This window comes from Vidua chalybeata, chromosome 12, assembly GCF_026979565.1.
Source record: "Vidua chalybeata isolate OUT-0048 chromosome 12, bVidCha1 merged haplotype, whole genome shotgun sequence".
Lineage (NCBI taxonomy): Eukaryota > Metazoa > Chordata > Aves > Passeriformes > Viduidae > Vidua > Vidua chalybeata.
Window position 1 is genome coordinate 12,372,973 of NC_071541.1, and position 18,994 is coordinate 12,391,966.

Here is an 18,994-nt window from a genome sequence, read left to right on the forward strand (position 1 = left end):
ACAACAGGAGCTGAGGGTCACGCACACAACAGAGAAATGGCAAGGACAGACAGAGGGAGAATGACCTTAATGTCAGATGAAAAGCTTTCAGATGGATCCCCAAAGTGATCCCTGTAGGAATCCTGAACACAACACACACTTCTGTGAATACATACACATGTAGAAACAAAAGGAAGGTACTGGCCATGGCTTCCCTCAGGCCCTGGGCTACTGCAGAGCATCACATTGTGAAACAGGGCACTGTTTTAACACATACTTTTAATGAGTAATAAGAATAACAAACCACCCGTTTTCCATTGTCTAACCTAATGGAATAAATGTAGAATTCCCAGCATTTGTACAACAATGTCATGTCCAGAATGATCAAGACCCCTTTCTGCAACAGTAAAATGGAACACACCCATGGCAGAGCTGGTGACAATGGGCAGAAAAAGAGCAAAGGCAGACATGTAGGAGTAATTTTCCCTACAACACTTAAAATAGAAACATAGGTTAAAAATACATTTGATGAGTAGGAAAAAGTGAACAAGAAACTAAAGTTTTCCTAACTTCTGAGTCCACTTCCTCTCCTGATCCCTTTAATTCCAGATTCACATCAATGAATCAGAATTTGACCTAAAAGCTTTGCAGCAGGAGAATTAGCCAAATGCTTGAATTAAATATTGCTTATAAAAATCTATTTCCTTTTCTTAACAGCAAATTTTCCAACTGGGAAAAGAGTTTGAGGCCCACATGCTTTCTAAGTTTGGAGAATTAGACACTTCTCTCTTAAATCCCATCCCTCATAATCTGGAAAAGATACAACTTTGCACATCAAATTATTTTCCAGGAGAAACTCAGCAGCATATTTGCTTAAGCAGGAGGATTTCTCGACATCTAAATGATTCTCGAACAACCTCTTCCTTTTTGACCACACATCCTCTAATCATTGAAACCACTTTGAGTATGATGGGACTCTGCTGGCCCTGGTGGCTGTTGTTTGGCATTCCAGGACTTCCTCCTGACCAGGACTTGGTGCATCTGCTGGGGCTCTCCTGGGCCCAGAAACCAAGGGACAAACCCACCTTGGCTGACTGCAAGGTCAAGGGCTACTGTGAGGTCACTCCGGCAGAAAAAATAAATACCTCACTCTGCCCATATAACTGCACTCACCAAGAAAGTCTCAATACAACCTGACCAAAAAACCCCATGTCCTTTTCAATTTCATGATTTATTGATGTTACTTAGTTATAATCTCTGGAGCAGAGCAGCCATGGCTTGTTGAGCACACGTGGATGAATCCTGTGCAATGGCCTCGCGCACAAAATAAACACATTGCCAGACCACACAGGGCCACCCTGTCACAGGCAGGTGAACCAAGCTCACAAAGCTTTCAAGAAGTGACTAAGACTTGGGGGATAGGACTGAGTCCTACCTGACTAATTTTGCTTTTAATCACTGGAGGTACACAAGCTTTTATCTCTACTGATAAAGTTTGGGCATGATGCACAAGTGATAAAGATGGGAACTGTAATCTCAAACAGTAAAATAGCAAAAACCTTTGTTAAATGAATACTGGCTGGTGAATGTGAAACTTCTTTTCCAGAGAAGGATATGACTATGATTAAAAAACATTTAAAGTTTAAATAGGACTTTGGTTACTATGTTAAGGTCCTATTTTTTTAGGACCAATCATCACTCTTGGCTCAGCTTTGAGCTGCAACCATTTTTCAGACCATGGAAAGGAGTTGTATCTTCCCTACAAGCAAGCAGAAGACCATCAAGTTTAACTAATGATGGAAGCTTTGCCTGTTGGAAATATAATAATTTAAGTTTCCATATTGGTGGCAAACTGGAATATCTAAGTAATGGTGTGAGTGTTTTCTTGGACTAGTTTTAAAATTACTGCATAAAAGGAAACACTTTGAAGTTCTGGCAAAAATCAGAACTGGTAACTGGTGGTTTTATATCCTGCTGGGCCTTTCAGAAGCTATAGGCATACATTTAGAACAGCAATTAGGTCAAGCTTTTCTGTTGTTCCCAAGAAATATAAAAACCATTTTTGAGAATTCTTCCTTACCAAGAGAGAAAAAGGAGGCAGCTGTCCCTGCATCACTGCTGACTTGCAGAGGGGGCTGTACACGAAGCTCTGCAAGTGCACGAGGAGCCTGTGTGCTCCAGGGCCCTCTCCACACACAGGCACACAACAGACCTGGGGGCCTGCAGCGAGCCCCTCCCTGGGGCTGTGCACACACACAGACTCCTCCTGCTCCTCCATCACTCTGCCATGCTCCAGCCATGGGAAATGTGCCCTGCAGGCTCCTCCGGGGAGCTTCTCTCAACCTCTGCCTGGGGCCTCATGCTCTAGCAGGAACACAGGGCCATGGTTCCAGGCAAGATGACCACAAAGACCTTCCCAAACTCCCCCAACACTGATGGCACTCTATTAAACAGCTTTTCCTGCACACAGGATTCCTGCCTGCCATATCCCACTCCCTCCACAGGGCAGTTAAGACACATACAGCAAACTTCATCCACAAGTTATTTTGGTGGGTAAGCAAGAGCCAGAGGGCAAGACACAATCAAAAGGGGCAAAATATCAAGAATCTAGCATGGCACCGGTTATCTCAGTCTTTTTGCTTTACCCCCCTTGCTTTAATTGCATCTATATTTTTAATGATATATTTATCACATCTTACCAATGAAAACATTACTCAATTTTTTTGCGGCAAAATATGTGGCACTGCAAAACATAATTTCCTAGGACCTCATACTCATGGCACACTAAGTCACACTGATTCCTGTTCTAGGTGTGCAAACAGAGATGTGTCAAGTTTTAAAGGACACAGAGGATCCTAATAAATACCCACAAAACAGCTGTTCCTCAGAAAGTGCTATAAGTAGATATAAGGAGCACTGAGATACTCTGGAAAAAATAAATTGTATCCTAAGGCAGTGATGCTTCAAACATGTGCTGAAGCCCATAAAAATAAGTTAAAGGCTGTGTTGACAGACAGGATGAAGGAAAAATCTGTTTCTGGGATTAGTAGTTACAAAAGGTCTTCCAGATCCTGGAGTAATCATAGGATGAAATTTCCAGATGGCTCACCAGGATCATAGTAAGACCATGCAGGAAACACACATCCCTAAAGTTACCAGGCACAGCAAATCTTCTGGATAAATGGTATCCCAAGGATAGTCCTGCGAATCATCACATGAAGGTGGCACCCAAAATCTTCTCCAAATGAGGATCAGCTTCTCCCAGATTGGTCCAAATCTCTTCACCTTCTGGGAAGCAGGAGGAGTGAAAACTGCTTCTTGCCCTGCATGTCAGCCGGGCCACCAGCCCTTAGCCCTGGGCAGACCCACACCAGCGTGGGCACACCGAGGATCTGTTTGGGGCACTGCTGTAATTTGGCCCCAGTGAGGAGCTGGTGTATGATTGTGAGATGCCCCAAACCATCTCACTTCTGCCCTCCTGCCAGCTGGGTTCATCTGCTTTTATAAAGCCGCTGCTTTGAGATGAGGGTGAAGACACTTGGTAAGCTCAAAACAAAGCACAAAGCGCCATCAGGGAGTTTCCCCTCCCACAGGGAGCTGGAAAGACAGAACACCTTCAGCTGTGATCTTCCTCAGGTTTAAGTGTGAAACTCGGGCATTAGAGCAAGCGAAACCTGGCAGAAGCCGTGAAAAGCAAGCTGGAGACCTCCCCCAAACCAGCCCGGCAGCACTGGAGCCTCTCGCAGGGCCAGCCCGGGCTGATGGGCGGCTCCAGGAGCGCTTCCCCCGCTCCAGCCGGGCAGCGCTGCCAGCGGCAACGGGAAAAGGCAACTGCCAGAGCAGAGAAATCGGGAATCTGACCCACGGGTCTGCTGAGCCAGCCCCGGCTTAAAGCCAAGGAAAAGTGGCAACAGCTACTAGACAAGGAAGGTTGGGGAAATACTGTTCTGCCCCTGGTATAATGCAACATTTGCCTTCATTCACAGAGGAAACAATTCAGAGAGGACAGAAGGTTCTCTGGTTTAGGACACGGCTGGAGGACACTGGGCCATGGCACCTCCCAATGTCCAGCAGCACTGAACCCCAGCCTTTCCCATGACATGAGGCCAAGTTTGAAAGCAAACTCGCTGGAAACAATCACTAATGCTTGCTAAACTCTTGTTAATTTTTTTGAACAAACAAACAAACAAAGCCAACCCAAAAAACTTTCAGCCTTCTGTCCCTGCCTGACCAGCACAGATGTAGTCGCTTCCTGACAGCAAGAACAGGCACAGAGACATGTCCCTGCAGCAAGGCAGGTGCTAGGAAATGGGGAGCTTTTGTCTACTTCCCTCATGGTAATTCACTACAGGAGCAATTCTTTTCAGTAAATATGGCACAGAAAATCCAAGTGAGGAGAAACCAGGGTTTTCTCTCTCCAGCAGCCTGGTCCATGCATTGCTGCACAGGTGCAGCTGGCACAGAGGTGGAGCCTGCCAATCTGCAACCATCCCCTTTGGAGAGAGTGATTTCCCATTCAGGTACAAAACAGATGCAAGAACCCAGCCAGGCCAGTCTCTTGGCTGCTCACAGAACGTCTTTAAGGGCTAAATGACAAGCTGTAGAGCAGATGTTCACCCCTGGCAGCAACTCAGCCACACTGTGCTGCATGGTTTTGCTTTTTCAGCTCTGGCCAAAAAGGATGTGTATTTCCCCACGCTGTGTGATGGAGAAGAGAGTGAACCTGGCTGTGGGGTATTTTCTAACAGATATCAGCAAACTCCCCCAGTAGGAAACTGAGTGCTTTACTGGCAGTTCAGCAATGCCTTGAACACTATCCCCTGGATGACTGACACTGAATCCTGGGAACGAGGCAGCCCTTACCATCACTGCATGAGTCAGGCACCACTTACAAAAGGCTTTTGGAGGAGTGCAAAGGTAGATTTCTGGAGAAGCTGAAAAGGGACAATAACGCCAGCTCTGCTGCTCTTCACACTCCCCAGCAGGCTGCAAGCACCACTTTTCAAATAGTTTAAAAGGAAAAAAAAAAGTGATTAATTTTTGCTAATACATGACAGTTTGAACTGAAGTAAAGTCAGATTCACAGAACTTATCTGACTCAGGATACAGCATCTTTCTTAAATATACACACTAGAAGATGAATCACACTTGTCTCAGAAGGACACGTCCTAAACTTGCTCTCCCCTAACTGCTCAGGGTTCCCATTCTGCAATAGAAGATGATGTCACTGCTTACATAAATAAAGGCAATGGTGCTCAGATCAGATCTAGGAAACCAGTCTCTTTCCTCTTAAAGTTAGCAACCACGTCTACATTCTTACAAGGTTGGGGAGTGTAAGAACTGGCCAGGGCATAAGTAGAAGCACAGACCAAAAAAAAAAAAAAAGGTGCAATAGTGACCCAAATCACATACTTGACACAGATTTCTTTTGTTCTTAGGAAACTGGCCATGTTAAAAATTATGTAGCTTTCATTGCTCTCACTCTGACCACAGCAAGAAGATTAAACTTCTGCACAGGAGAGTTGCAACTGAAAAATATTGTCATTACACTGAGCACAAATAGGTTTTTCTTGAACATTGAGCATGCATGTGGCCTCCCCTCTCCCCCCAGCTTACATTTTATGAGATTTTTGACAGTCAGAGAAAACTCTCCTTCCATATGTTCAGGATGTTAAGATTTCAACCTCTTTGCAGCAGGAAAATAAAGTCATCTTCTTTGCAGTGCCACAGCACTGAGCACACACAGAGCACTGAAACAGTAACGCATGAACTGATCTCTGCCATTGCTGAAAACTGCAGGGATCCCGGAGCAGGTCTTGTTCCTGTCATGTCTGCAGATGCTCTGTTAAGGACTCCAGGGACATAGAGCAATTACTAGGGTTTGTTTCTGCTTTCCAGGAGCAGTTCTGTTTAGGAGAGAATAGAAAGGGATTATTTTTACCTTATAGTTTGGACTTACAGGGTGTGAACTGAATTTTTCTTCCCACAGAGAGACATCATGAACAACTCTTCCAATGCCCTGTAACGGGGCTGTTCCTTCTCAGCAGTGCCTAAAAGCCCAAGGGCTAATGAGGGTGACAGGCAGGGCCCAATTAGCAGCACAGACATAGGGATGGTTGCCTTTAGGCCACACACTGAGTCTAAAGGGTTTTTTTCCTTTTGTTTTGGTGGCTTTGTTGGTTTGTGGGTTTTTTTGCTTTAAGTCTAGAAAGTTGACATCTGCTTCTGGTAAAATTGACAAACTATTTTATTTGTCAGTAATTGCAGATTGAAACAGTACTGAGAACTGCATTGTCTGGGTCTGCAGGATTGTAGGAAGTATCAATGAAGCATTTTCCACTGGCATGTGTACAGAGAAAAAAACATTTAAGTGGAGATAATTTTTTCCATATAGATTATGTACATTATTATACACAAGTGAGAATTAGACAAAACAAAACTAGAACAAAGATTCTTTTAAGTTTTAAAAGGATCTTTGTCTCTCAGCCATAGGGATGGCTCAAGCCAAGCTCCATGGATGAGGCAATGAATGAGGCAGCAGATGCATCAAAGGCATCTCACTCGTAGTACAGTTTAGCCAAGGCAGGAGTCAGACCACGCAGGGGATGTGCTGGCACCACTGCCATCCTTGCTACAGCAGAAAAGATATTCCCAGCTCTTACCTTTTCCTGATGCAGCCAGGCTCAGGTGCACCCTCCACTGTGCCCTACACAAGTCCTGGCACTTGGGCCAGCAGAGCTGCTTTCACCAGGGGCTCTGCCCACCCTGCAGTGGCACTGTGCCCTCAGGGCAGTGTACCCAGCTGCATTCTGCAATGTGATCTCCACCACATCCCATCCCACCATGTTTCCTGCAGCTGTGACTGCCCAGACCAAAGACTTTGCTTCCTGGACACCTTAGAGACCAGAAGGGTGTCTCCAGTTAAAATCCTCTGGCAGCTAATTTATTGTTCTCCTGCTTCATGCTGCAAACACAGCTGCAGATCACCTCCCTGTTGCAATAGGCAGGAGAAATCTTCTGCATTCTGGACAAGGGAAGCCCATGGACCTGGTTCTTATGGTGGAAGGTGCCCAGCAGGGGTGACAGGAAGCCTCAGGTCACAGCAGACCCATGGGTCAGTGCCAGGAAGGGGATAAGAATGGAGCAGGCTCCCCATGAGGTTCAGGCATAGGGCAGGAAGGCAGACATTGTCTGTGAGGCCCCTCTCCTGCACAGTGTGTTAAACATGAATCAGCACCTTCCCTCTCGCTGCTCCCAAGGTCACACAGGGCAGCTCCCCCTGCCCCAGGCAGCAGCTGGGGCTCTCCACCACCACGCTGGCTCAGGGAGGCAGGCAGCAGACACCAGCAGAGAGGGGGATGCTCTTTCAAGGCTGGAAGAGTACTTTTTCCCTCTGTGGTAAAACCCAGAACATCCTTCCCAGACCCATTTGACCCTTCCCTTCCTGATGTGCCCCCTAGCCCATGCCTCTCCCTTGCACTGTGTGGGAACATTCCCCCAAACATGCTATTTTCCCCTCATTTCCTTCCTCTCAAGACACCTGGACCTTCCTCCTGCAGGCTCCTGCCACCCCTCATGCTGATACAAGCCAGGTCAGGCTTCCCAGGCCACCAGTTTATTGTCCAGGAAACCAAAACAACCCAACATCCAGCTTGGGGCTGCTGGGGGGACATGCTCAGCGACAACACAGCCACCAGGGCCTTTATGCTCTGAGAATGACAGATAATTTATTTCAGCAAAACCACCCTGACATATTTGAGGAAAAACAGAAGCAGCAACTACCAGCAAGGACACGGCCAAGAAGGCTGTAGGAGAAGTATTTTGCACCACAAAACATGTTTTGAAATGTATTTGAAATTTGTGATTTGAGTCTCAAGCTGTTAGTAGAAAATCCTTGCTTAAACGAGTCAGTTTTGCATGTATTAAGCAACATAGCACAGAAACAAAAGAAAAAATCCTCTCCAGCTTCAATGCCAGTTTAAAAGTTATTGGCCAATATATTTGGGGAAGGTTTTAAACACCCTCTTTCAAACTAAGATGCCTCAGCAGAGATCAGTGCATACAGTACACATCACAAATGGCACCTCCAACTTCACCCTTCTAACACATTGAATTTTAAAAGCTTAAAATACCTTTATCTAAATCTCTATCCCGTTAAAAATGCATTAAGAGGCACAAAGCTTCATCCCACTAAAACAAAATGTATGGATAAGGAGTTTCTTGCAGAAACACCAGCTTGTTTCTGCTCCATGATCATTTGATTCAGGAAGCCATCGAATGTGCACTCTAAAACAGAAACTGATCACAGAATATTCTGAGTTGGAAGGGACCCTCAAGGATCATCAAGTCCAACTCCTGAATGACCCATACAGGGATCAAACCCACAGCCTTGGTGTAACTAGCACCTGCTCTGACCCGCTGAGCTGACCTGTCCCAGAATCATTGCACAGTTTGGACTGAAAGGGACCTTAAAGATCATTTCATTTCAACCCCCTGCCATGGGCAGGGACACCAGCCATTAGACCAGGTTGCTCAAAGCCCCATCCAGCCTGGCCTCAAATACTTCCAGGGATGGGACATCCACAGCTTCTCTGGACAACCTGTGCCAGGGCCTCACCACCCTCACAGGGAAGAATTTATTCCCAATATCCAACCTAATTCCATCTGTTAACATGTATGCTGGACTCCAGCTGAAAGCCAACCCCACAGGGCAGACCACAGCACACTGAGATGCAAGAGCCAGACACTGCTTTTCACTGATGGGCACGCACAGCCTCCTCAGATGGGGACAGCCAACTGCTGGGGCTCAGCTCTCCCACTCTGGACACTGAGGCAGGTGTAATCACCTGTAAAGCAGAAGCCACACCACAGCAAACCACCTCAGCCTGGGACTGCAGAGAGAAGCACGGGGCTCTCAGCTGGAGGGAAGCAAGGCCATTTTATGTGCCTGGGTCTGCAGCCACCACCTGTGGAAAGAGGCCCACCTGAACCTGAGACCTCCATAAACACAATGCTGAGCCTGAGCTGCCTTTGAACAGGTGAGATACCTGCATGTAAGACTGGGCAGCCACAGATGGCTGAAGGACTGGCTTTTCTCACATTTCAGTGAGTTTATTTTTATGGCTTTTCAGCTTTCATTAGTGAGAAGCAGGAAGAGTGAAGTGGTGGTGTCCCCAGGCAGTGTTAACAGGATGTGACTCTGCCCTGAGTCATCATCCTCCTTCTCCTCACGTGGAGACGACAGCTGCTCACACCTGGGTCATGGACACCTATGGCCACACTCATCAGGACAAATCCACTGCTTCCCAAACTTGCACCTCAGAGGCTGCAGGAAGCAACCTTCACATCACACAGTTAGAACTTGGTATTTTCAGAGTATCTTCACAACCAAAAGGACTGAAGAACTCCAAAATGCGCTCAAAATCTAAAGAATAACACAGCAGTTTTCTTATGAAGTGTCTGAGCTAGCAGGATCACACTGAGGTCTTACTTAAGTCCAAGCAATTAAATCATTAAGCCACACAGCTGCAGAATATGACTAAATACACAATTATTGTTCTCTATTTTACAACTGAAAACTTACCATATTTGAATAATCTCCAGTGAAATATATTTCATGGGAACTGGAAACAATTTGCATTAAATGAACCAAAAGAACACCACTGTTAATGAGTCCACATGCACATGAGCAGAACTGAGGTGCCTCAGCTGAGAATTAGCTCTGCCAATATTGTGGCTCATCTTCCATCCTGACAAACTTACAACAAAGATTTCCCTGATACAGTTCCCTGCCCATCTAAGGCAGTCATTCAGTAGCAGGGACGTCTCACAGACTCACATTCCAAGCAGATGCAACATCCTACACATCTGACAAAGCAATTCAGTTCTCATCAAAGAAACATCCCACAAGTGCTCATTCAGATGGAATTATTCCAGTATTTGTTTTTCAATTACTGGAAGAAACATCAGTGTGGGGTACATGATTTTTTTACCACTCTCTCTAGATTTCAAATGAAACACACCATATAAGACACCAAAATTTTTTTGGTATTTGTCTACTAAACATCCTCCTGAACAGGGACATGACATGCTAAGGTACACCCTCACTTGCTGCAAAGGCAATAATGTAAAGTAATAATAAGGGAGATTGTTAATATTTAATGTTAATATTTATAATATGCTAATATTTATTTATTTATGATTGGCTGGGACATAATTCTTCTAAAGAAGAATTACAGTTCAGAGAAGTCTGCAGGGGAAGGATGTACTATTGCTGCAACATGTAGCACAGGCACACCAACACCTGGCCAACCCCAGGCTGGAAGTGCAATTAAAAAATGACTGTGAAATTGCTGCAGGCTATGTCTTTGCTTATGTGCCACTGCAATAATTACAAAGTGGGAAAAAAAAAAAAAAAAAGAGCAATAAATGTCTCTTACAATGGCCAGCTACAGTTGGATTCCAGTCAGATTCTGCAGCAGAAAAACTGCCAGCCAGCTGTGGCTGCTACACTTAGAACAGAAACACCAAATGCCTTGAATATCACACCTAGTGAGCCTGGAATATTGACATTGATCCTTTAAAAATGAGCAAACTTTACCACCACCTTTTACCTGTAGCATTACTTGGAAATAAACTCATTCAGGGTCTAAGGAAGAGCACTCTGCACTGGTGTTGGGAGACAGGAATTCAAGACAAACTTGTAACACATTAAGTGCTACCAGCAATGTCCCATGAAGAGCAGCAGATCTATTTAGCACCTTTTTAGGCTTCCTCCCCCCCACCATCTACTGCATCTGGAAGAATGTTTTAATGCCAGTTCTGACTTTAACTTTTTAAATTGAAAATTAGAAGAGATGTTACCTAGGTCTTACACCAGGACTTACTGCTTGCCTGGAGTGAAATCATGTGTACTTAAACTGCACCCTGGGGTGGATCCAAACCACACAGTCTGCAAACAGGGAGGAGAATTTCCTTCCTCAAACTTGCTGAAAATTATGTGACTCATTGAATGCCCTTTTCTTGAGTCAGCACTGAAACAGAACACCAGAATTCCCTCTGATTTACAGTAGAGATAGAATACTGTAGGATTGTTGGTCTTTCTTAAAGGATGATCAATGACTGATGCCCTGAGGATGTCTCACTACTAAACCCATGTAACTCTTGCACAAACCAAGGCTGCATTCCTACCCCATGCTCCAGCCCTTCTCTCCCTGGGTTCAGACCTGTTGGAGCCCAGCTTTACCATGTCACACAGAGAAGGGAATGTCATGTGGCTGCAAATCCCATTTGCACAAACTAAACAGGTAAACAGATTCCAACTTTGAAATCAGTTTTAATTGATTCATTACTTAGTAACTCGGCTTCTATCGCAGTAGAGGGTAGCAGGTTCAGAAGTTGGAGAGTGCTGAAATTTGGAGTTAGGCTGAATGAAAGACTATGTACAATAAAATCAGCTTTCTGTTGTGATGTAAATTTATTCTCATAATTTTTACCATTTATTCATCCCAAAAGACATATTGCATATTTGGAACATTTTTAAAGTAAGAGCCACTGTATTCAAGACAAGAAGTAGTTTTGTCACATCAAAACTGATGACATACTCAATAAAATTATTTTCCAGAGCAAGAACTCCTTACAAGAAATATAAATAGAATATAAACTTCATAAATGATTTAGCATGAAAAGATTAAAAGAGCAAATTCATTCCATACTGAAGGCAGTACTTTACCATAGTGTGTGTGCAGTGTTTCTTTAAAAAAAAAAAATCCATGTCCCAACAATGGGCACTGAAACAAATACAGGTACGTTTTTGGTTACATTTTATTCCAATAGAACAGAATGAATTGATGACTTCACTCTTTTGTCTCAGTTTACTGACTAATATGATCAGGTAATAAAACATTGCTTTTAGTTTAACCCAGGCTTTGGATTTGTTCATCGGACACGATGAAGGGACGACACGCTTTGGCAGCACATTGGCATTTTCAGTGTCTCACCTGACATAACACAGGAATTACCTCTCCCTGCCAACATCTCCATTCCCACAGCTGAGAACCATTTACCCAACAATCTCAATTACACCCCCACTCTCTCTCGTGGCTACAGAACACCAGTGACCACATCCTGGTCCACCACATGCAAGCACAATCCCAGAACAGCACGGACACACATCCACATCCCTGGGTGCCTTGGAGCTGAGACACAGCCAGCTCTGGGAATGATGCTCACTGAGCACACTGAGGAACTCAGTCACGTGAACAACCTCAAATTTGAAATGCTTGGAGAGGGAAGTGTCAGAAATGTGCAAACAACATGGTGGGGCTGAGGGAAGACAGTAAATGTCTGATTCTGGGAAAAGGACTGGCTTTGCTTCACTCTAAGATGTAAGCAAATCATAGAACAATCTACAGGAGCAGTCAGCAAAAGATTCAAGAATGTAAAATAATTCATACTGTCAAAGTATTTAGAAAATAAAATTCCCCTTTTCAAAGTTTTTTAAAAAATGAGTTTATTAGTGTTATTAAGCAAGACTTCTGTAAATAATGACATTTCAATAAAAGTGATCACTACACTACTATCACTGTTAACTAATAATGTAGAACAGCTGTCAGTTTGTAAAAACTAAGTGAAGGAATTATTCTATGAATATTTTCCCTATTGTGCTTCAGGGATCAGTTTTTCTCTCAATACTCTTCAACAGTGTATGATCAATAGTCTAGAATAAAGCTTCAGCAGTCATCCCTATAAAACCTAAAGGGGAAAAAACCTCCTTATGCTGTGCTGAACAGTCAAGGGAACAGGCTGCTGCTTGGGCCTGCTGCCTACAGTGGTTTTTACCAAACAATATTGCAAAGTCAGATACCACAGGGTGCACCTCATACTGGGGTGATGTGAGGAGTACAGAGATTTGATTGACAAGGTTAAATCTAGAAGCAAGAAGTCAGTGAATCCCCAAAAAAAAAGTTCTGGTAGACAATCAAACAGAATAACAGCAGGATATAAAGCTTATTATTCATATGATGTTAGTAAGGTAATAACTGTAAGGACATGTTCTGTTCTGGCATCTATTCTTCAAAAGATAACAACTGAAAAATTAAAAATTGTTTAAAAAGCTGACAACAAAAACTAGAACGATGAAGAAAAAAATTTAAAATTCATTCATATAAAGTAAGATTGGAAGGTATGATCATGGTATGTCAAACTCCTAGATCAGAACAACACTTGCAGCAAAAGAACATACTCCAAGAGAGATGTACTGGAGCTCCATTTTTGGAAGCCAAAGCAAGGTTTGGGGTTTTTTTTGAGAGAATAGTAGTTGCTCATGTACCTTATCTACAGAGGTGACTGATCCTTTTTCTGAAGTTGTTAAAGCAAGAGTTTTTCTAACAAATGCTGAACTTTTTGACATTCTGCTGCTGCTGATGAAATCAGACTGAAGTTTTATGACTGTGATATCCAGATTAGTGATAAGACAAGTTCCCTTTACCTTTACAAATGGGAACTTGAGCCTGTAATGTCCCTTCCCATCAAAATCTGTGTTTCAATTGCTGATTTACCTTCTGCTGCTGGGAGGCTTTAGTCAGACACTGGTAGCACCCAGGTTTTAAGCAGGAATGGGTGCAGGTCCTCTCTTCCAAGCAGAAGAACTTGGCTCCATTGGGCAAACCTCTGCTCACTTTCAATAAGTTGGTACAAAGTAAAAACCCCCAAAATAATCCCCTATATTGCAGCCCAATTCCCCACCAGAGAAGAAAGAGGAATTCTGTGTTCATAAGCATGTGCAACGAAGAACTGGATGAGCAAATCAGCTGGATCTGGGGAATTCAATGCAGCTGTTTGCAGGAAGCAATCGTTCTTCAAACAGACCCAGAGGTATATATGCAAGAGAGAAGGAAAGAATATGGCTTCTAATTCTGTTATATGATCAATTGCTATTATTAATAGGAGACTCAAAATTTTGAGGCAGTTGCTAATGAAACGCTAATGGTGGATGAACAGCCAGAAGGGGGAAAAGGCCCCTGGTGACACCTGGCCAGCCCCACTTGCAGAGCCAGTGCCAAGGACAGTGGCTTCCCAAAAGCCATAGTGGTGACCTGGTGTTTTAGAGCACTCAGATGCTGCTGGTGGAATGAATTTGGCAGTGGATTTGTCATGGAAAAGATTCAAGCTGAAGAAATGGTTCCTGCAAGTGGCAGAACCCTATGGATTAAGGCAGGAGACATTCAAAATCTTACATAAAGCACACAGAAATCTGGAACAAATAACATACTTCAGAAGACTTGATTAGAAAAATAACTTAGGGATATACCCCAAAAATACATGCACAGGTGATTGATTACCTTTGCTTCAGCTATCAGTTATCTGATACTAATTCTCACTGTTTTATGAGAACTCTTGCAATAGATTGTGGAGGCCCACAATTCTCCATTTAGCACCAAAGAATCCAGACATTCTGCAAAAAGGATGAGGCAAGGACTCTGGAAGAACACATTTAATTCAGCTACAAGGAACAGGAAAATCACACTGTATTTTTCACATATTTGTATTTTTAAATAAAAGGCCTGATATTGTAGCCCCCATGTAGGTAAATTATTTTAGAATTTAAAAAAGGTGCCTCACTCAAGACACCAGGACAAATCTGAAGAAGTGTTCAGATATTCCAAGATTTATACTAAATCTTCCAAATTGAACTAGGAACTGATAAAACAACTCTCTAACTTTGCTACTATGAGGAACCTTTTTAAAACCTCAAACTTCAGTGCAAGCTCAGGGCACTTGTTTTACAAGTGGAGCATCTCACACATGTGAAAAGTTGCTCGGTATAGTAACTCCAAGGCTTAGCCAATCAAGCCTAACAAAAGAAAGAATATGAATGTAAAAGAGCACACAATAAAAGCAATAAAAAGCAATAAAAACTCAGAAAGGTTTGTGCAAGGAGTCCTTGCAAAATAACCCCATTTGGTGTTTTAGTATCAAAGCACTGAAGAACAGCACCTTCCCAGTTACCCAACCCTTCTCCAGGGATTCTCAAAACAGAAGAGTAAACTGTGCATTTTAGCTCATTCCTCATCATTTGAACATGCAAATATCAAGAACTCCTGGAAAAGGCACTGTATTGGGGAACCACAGGTATACTTGTAAGCACAAGCCCCCATGCAATGTGTACTATGCACCTGTGTCTATAATATAAATATGCATACATGCATGTAAGGAAATTGGAAATATTTCTCCTTTAATACAACCATGTTGGGCCTCAAACTGCAGCTCTCTGATGTGCTAAAGATTTTGGAAAACACAACATTTATCTTTAATACAACGACAAATGAAGCCCCAGGCAGAACTGCTGTGGTGCAGGGCCCCCCCAGCTGTCCCAGGGAACCTGGCACCTTCCCTGCTGCCAGGGGGGAAGGGACCCCCGGCTCTGCCAGGCTCCACCTCCTCAGGCTACCAGCAGGGAGGACGGGAGGGAATCCCCTGCAAAAGAAACAGCAGCTGGAACAGGGACAAACAGGGAGTTTGAGATGCTGAAGAGGTGAGGAGGCAGCATCGGGCTCCCTTTGCCCAGCAGGGCTTTCCTCTACTGCCCAGGACCTGCAGCCACTGCTCCTCCCATCTCACCACCCCTGCCACGGCCACATCCACCCTGCAGCTCCAACACCTGCTCCTCCTCCATGGCAGTATGCTCCCAAGCCTTCCATGACTCTCTGCTACCCCACTTCCTTCTGAAAACCACAGACAGAGGGATCAGCTAGACCAAAACTTAAACCAGCACAAATGTGAAATAAGAGGTTAAAAAAAAGTCTTTTGCTCCTACTGGACATGCTGCAGATGTTGTGCCTAGTAACTGTGGCAATATCTAGTGCAAAAGAAACTTAGCATGAATCTCTTGTTTTCAAATGACATTCAACTCAAACATGCATAGGGAGAGTAAAGTTATTTTATTAAATCATGCACATCACGTGTGTTAGTGCAAATAGTTTAATCTGTACTCCAGAAATTCTATTGTATTTTTATATCTTTACAAAATAGATTTAAAACAATTAATTACTTAAAAAATGTAATTCTGAAGTTAAGCATTTCAGAACAATATTTGCAATAACCTATATACAAGAGGTACTAAGTACCACTGGCATACGAGTGTTCTGTGGTTGGGTGGCTTCCTGCAACTGAAAAGGATGAAAAGGATGAAATGAATGAACTAAATGACAATAGTTATTTTCTACAAGTCACTTGTGGACTATTTTCTCCAACTAATACTCCTCCCATTAGCAAATCCCATGTAACTTAAGACAGAACCTTTATTAAAGGACAATGACCCTTAAAACCTCACAAAGTAAATTATATACTAAATTTCTATTTAAATATTTAAACTATCTGTCAATTGCCATAACATTCTTTAAAGCCAATTGAACTGCTGAGATTACCTCCCTATTTTGAAGTTTCCTTTAGCAGAGCCATATTACTTTACTTTACCACTCTTTAACATATTATTTAAGTCTTTAATAAACTTTTTTGACAGAACTGTTGAGCTGAACAAGACAACTACTGTCTACATTTAATTCAGCACTAACTACAGTGATTCCCACCAAAAGTCAGCAAATAGCAATACTTATAGTACTTAGATAAGGAAAATAAACTTTGTAATGGGGACCACTGCATCATACTTACAGCCATGTGATAAGGAGCCACAAAATTTTACTACCAAATTAAAATCATCTTCACCTGACAATACTTCATCAGGTATATGATTCCAATTTTGTAGTATTTTATGTATCTAGATTTTCTCAGCTATCACAGATGTGCTGTAGCAGTTCTCTTAATAAAGTTACGTCCACAGAAGCTTATTCTAAAGAGCTTCTCCAGCTCAAGTCAGAAAGTATCAAATGACTGAAAAAATAAACTGATACATGAGATATGTGAGAAGGTATTCATACTTTTAAAGAACGCATCTCTTTAAATATATGAAATTTAATAAATTACATTCAAACTAAAGTTAACATAAGTTGAATCAATGCACTATGTCCATCAAATGACCAAGTACTTGCTCCCAGAAACACCTTAGTTCACTCAAGAACACACACATGCTTACACTCGCACACGCGCACACTAAATACTTTAGGCTGGTCTTCACCATCAGTATCTCTATCTCTTTAAGGCTGGACATGAATTGTGTTTATTCCCAACACCCATTAATAAAGCAATCCTTATGAAAGAAAAATATGCTTCCTTCAAAAGGCGTAGTAAGAGAAGTTTTCTTAAGTCTTGTTCCCAACAGCTCAGTGACTAACAGCAAGTAAAATGATACACTAGTTTAAAAAAAAATAGATCATACTGAAAGGCACTGAGCACACTGCATCTGTTTCCCAAGTATCTGCAAGGTTACTTGGCTTGGATGTCCAAATCAGTATTTTCCTCTTAAGTCTAGCAATCAGATTCTAAAGTCAGTGTCCACAACCCTAGCCATTATAAATAATTTGGTACCAAGAAGCCTGCTTTAGGCCACCATTATAGTATTCAGAATCCCAACATACTAATTTAAAACTTGCATGAAGTTGTAAGCAAAAATATTGCTCACAGAATGATGAATCACAATTTTATTCCCTCTTTATAGACAGATACATTTTATACAGTTTAAAGCAAATGACCCTACTGCTGTTCTCACGCAGAGCTGTGCTGTATTAAGAGGTAAAAAGGAAGAGAATTAATCTGTTTTCCCTCAGTATATGAATGTTGCCAGCTTGTAAAGGGAGGACGGTGTATGGATTCAACAACAGTTCTCATGGAGAAGCTCTGGTTAGGCCTGGGTACAGCACCACGGCTGTTACAGCAACCAAAGCTGCCATCACAGGCATCCAAGGCCATTGTCTCTGTGTGGAGAGAAAAAAGAAATCAATATCATATTTGTTCTAATTCATTCTAATCAGTTTACCTCGTGGTTCCTGCAAGTCCTGAGTACCTGTTGATAGGCATCACTACAATGTAACCCAGGAGCCCTGCTGCAGGCTAGTCCTGACCTGGAGCACCACAGCAAACCATGTGCCTCTAGCACAGGGAACTCCACAGCTCTTCGTGACTGAGGATCGGCTGGAGGACTCTTGGCAGCTCCGTATCTCCAGGTTTGGTACTGCACACACCTCAGAGAAATCTGCCACTGAACATGCCAAGGCTTGAGATGTTTAAAACATTGCCCGTGCCAAGTCAAGGCTAGACAGATATTTATGCACATCTTTAACTTTTGACCGTTTAAATCCAGATCTGTGACTTAGTTTGTAGCAGATCCTACCAACACCATTTTTAACAGACTGTCACAACATTGCATGACAACAATGGCATTTTAAGAGGAGGACACACTGAGAGACAAGAGAAAATGCAAGCTGAGAGTTCAGAATACAAACCAACCACCTATTTCTTGTCTTTTTTTTCCATCTTTCCATCAGCAATAGTGAGAAAAATTAAAGTGTTTAGAGCGAGAGAGGAATTTCTTAGTCCATAGATAGGAACCAAAGCTTGTTGAATTTTATTGTTAGAGGCAAACTCTTCATTTTTTGTAGTTAATTAAGCAATTAAGTTTTCTTACAAGCCCTAGCATCACAGCATTGTGCAAAAGGCAGCCCATTTGCTAAAGACAAACTGAGACCGAGTTAGAAGAGGCACGTTCAAGCACCAGTTAGAACAAAATTCATTGTTAGAATTAAAGAAATCACAGAGATGTTAAATGATTAGTGGATTGCTCAGCTCGTCAGTGTCAACAAAATGGCATATTAAATGAAGGGTTTGCTTCAGGTAAAGAAATACCTGTGAGCATTTCACCATGCACTATTTGATACAGAAATGGCACAAACAGGTGAGGGACAAACATACATTGACTGAACAGTAGTGCTTGTACCTTTCGCTACCACAATGGGCCGTAACACCAATACAGGAAAGCCAGGATTAGGCCGATGAATACGGCTGGGACGGGTTGTAATATGGAAGGCTAAAGAAGGGAAGGGATATTAAAAATCACTTTGTG

At 42.8% G+C, this 18,994-nt stretch overlaps 1 protein-coding gene across 19 annotated transcripts in view; it reads right to left on the bottom strand.

Annotated features, from left to right (window-relative positions):
• Nucleotides 1-11,431: 11,431 nt before the first annotated feature.
• SLMAP (sarcolemma associated protein) overlaps nucleotides 11,432-18,994 on the bottom strand; it is an 81,814-nt gene continuing 74,251 nt past the window's right edge. For 13 of the 19 annotated variants that reach the window (XM_053953332.1, XM_053953331.1, XM_053953333.1 and 10 more), the window contains one exon: nucleotides 11,432-17,849. In XM_053953332.1, coding sequence (XP_053809307.1) covers nucleotides 17,760-17,849 — 90 coding nt within the window. In that variant the 3' untranslated portion in view covers nucleotides 11,432-17,759. Of the gene's footprint in view, nucleotides 17,850-18,868; nucleotides 18,959-18,994 lie in introns of all 19 variants that reach the window. The other 6 variants (XM_053953345.1, XM_053953344.1, XM_053953330.1 and 3 more) reach the window with 1 other exon arrangement.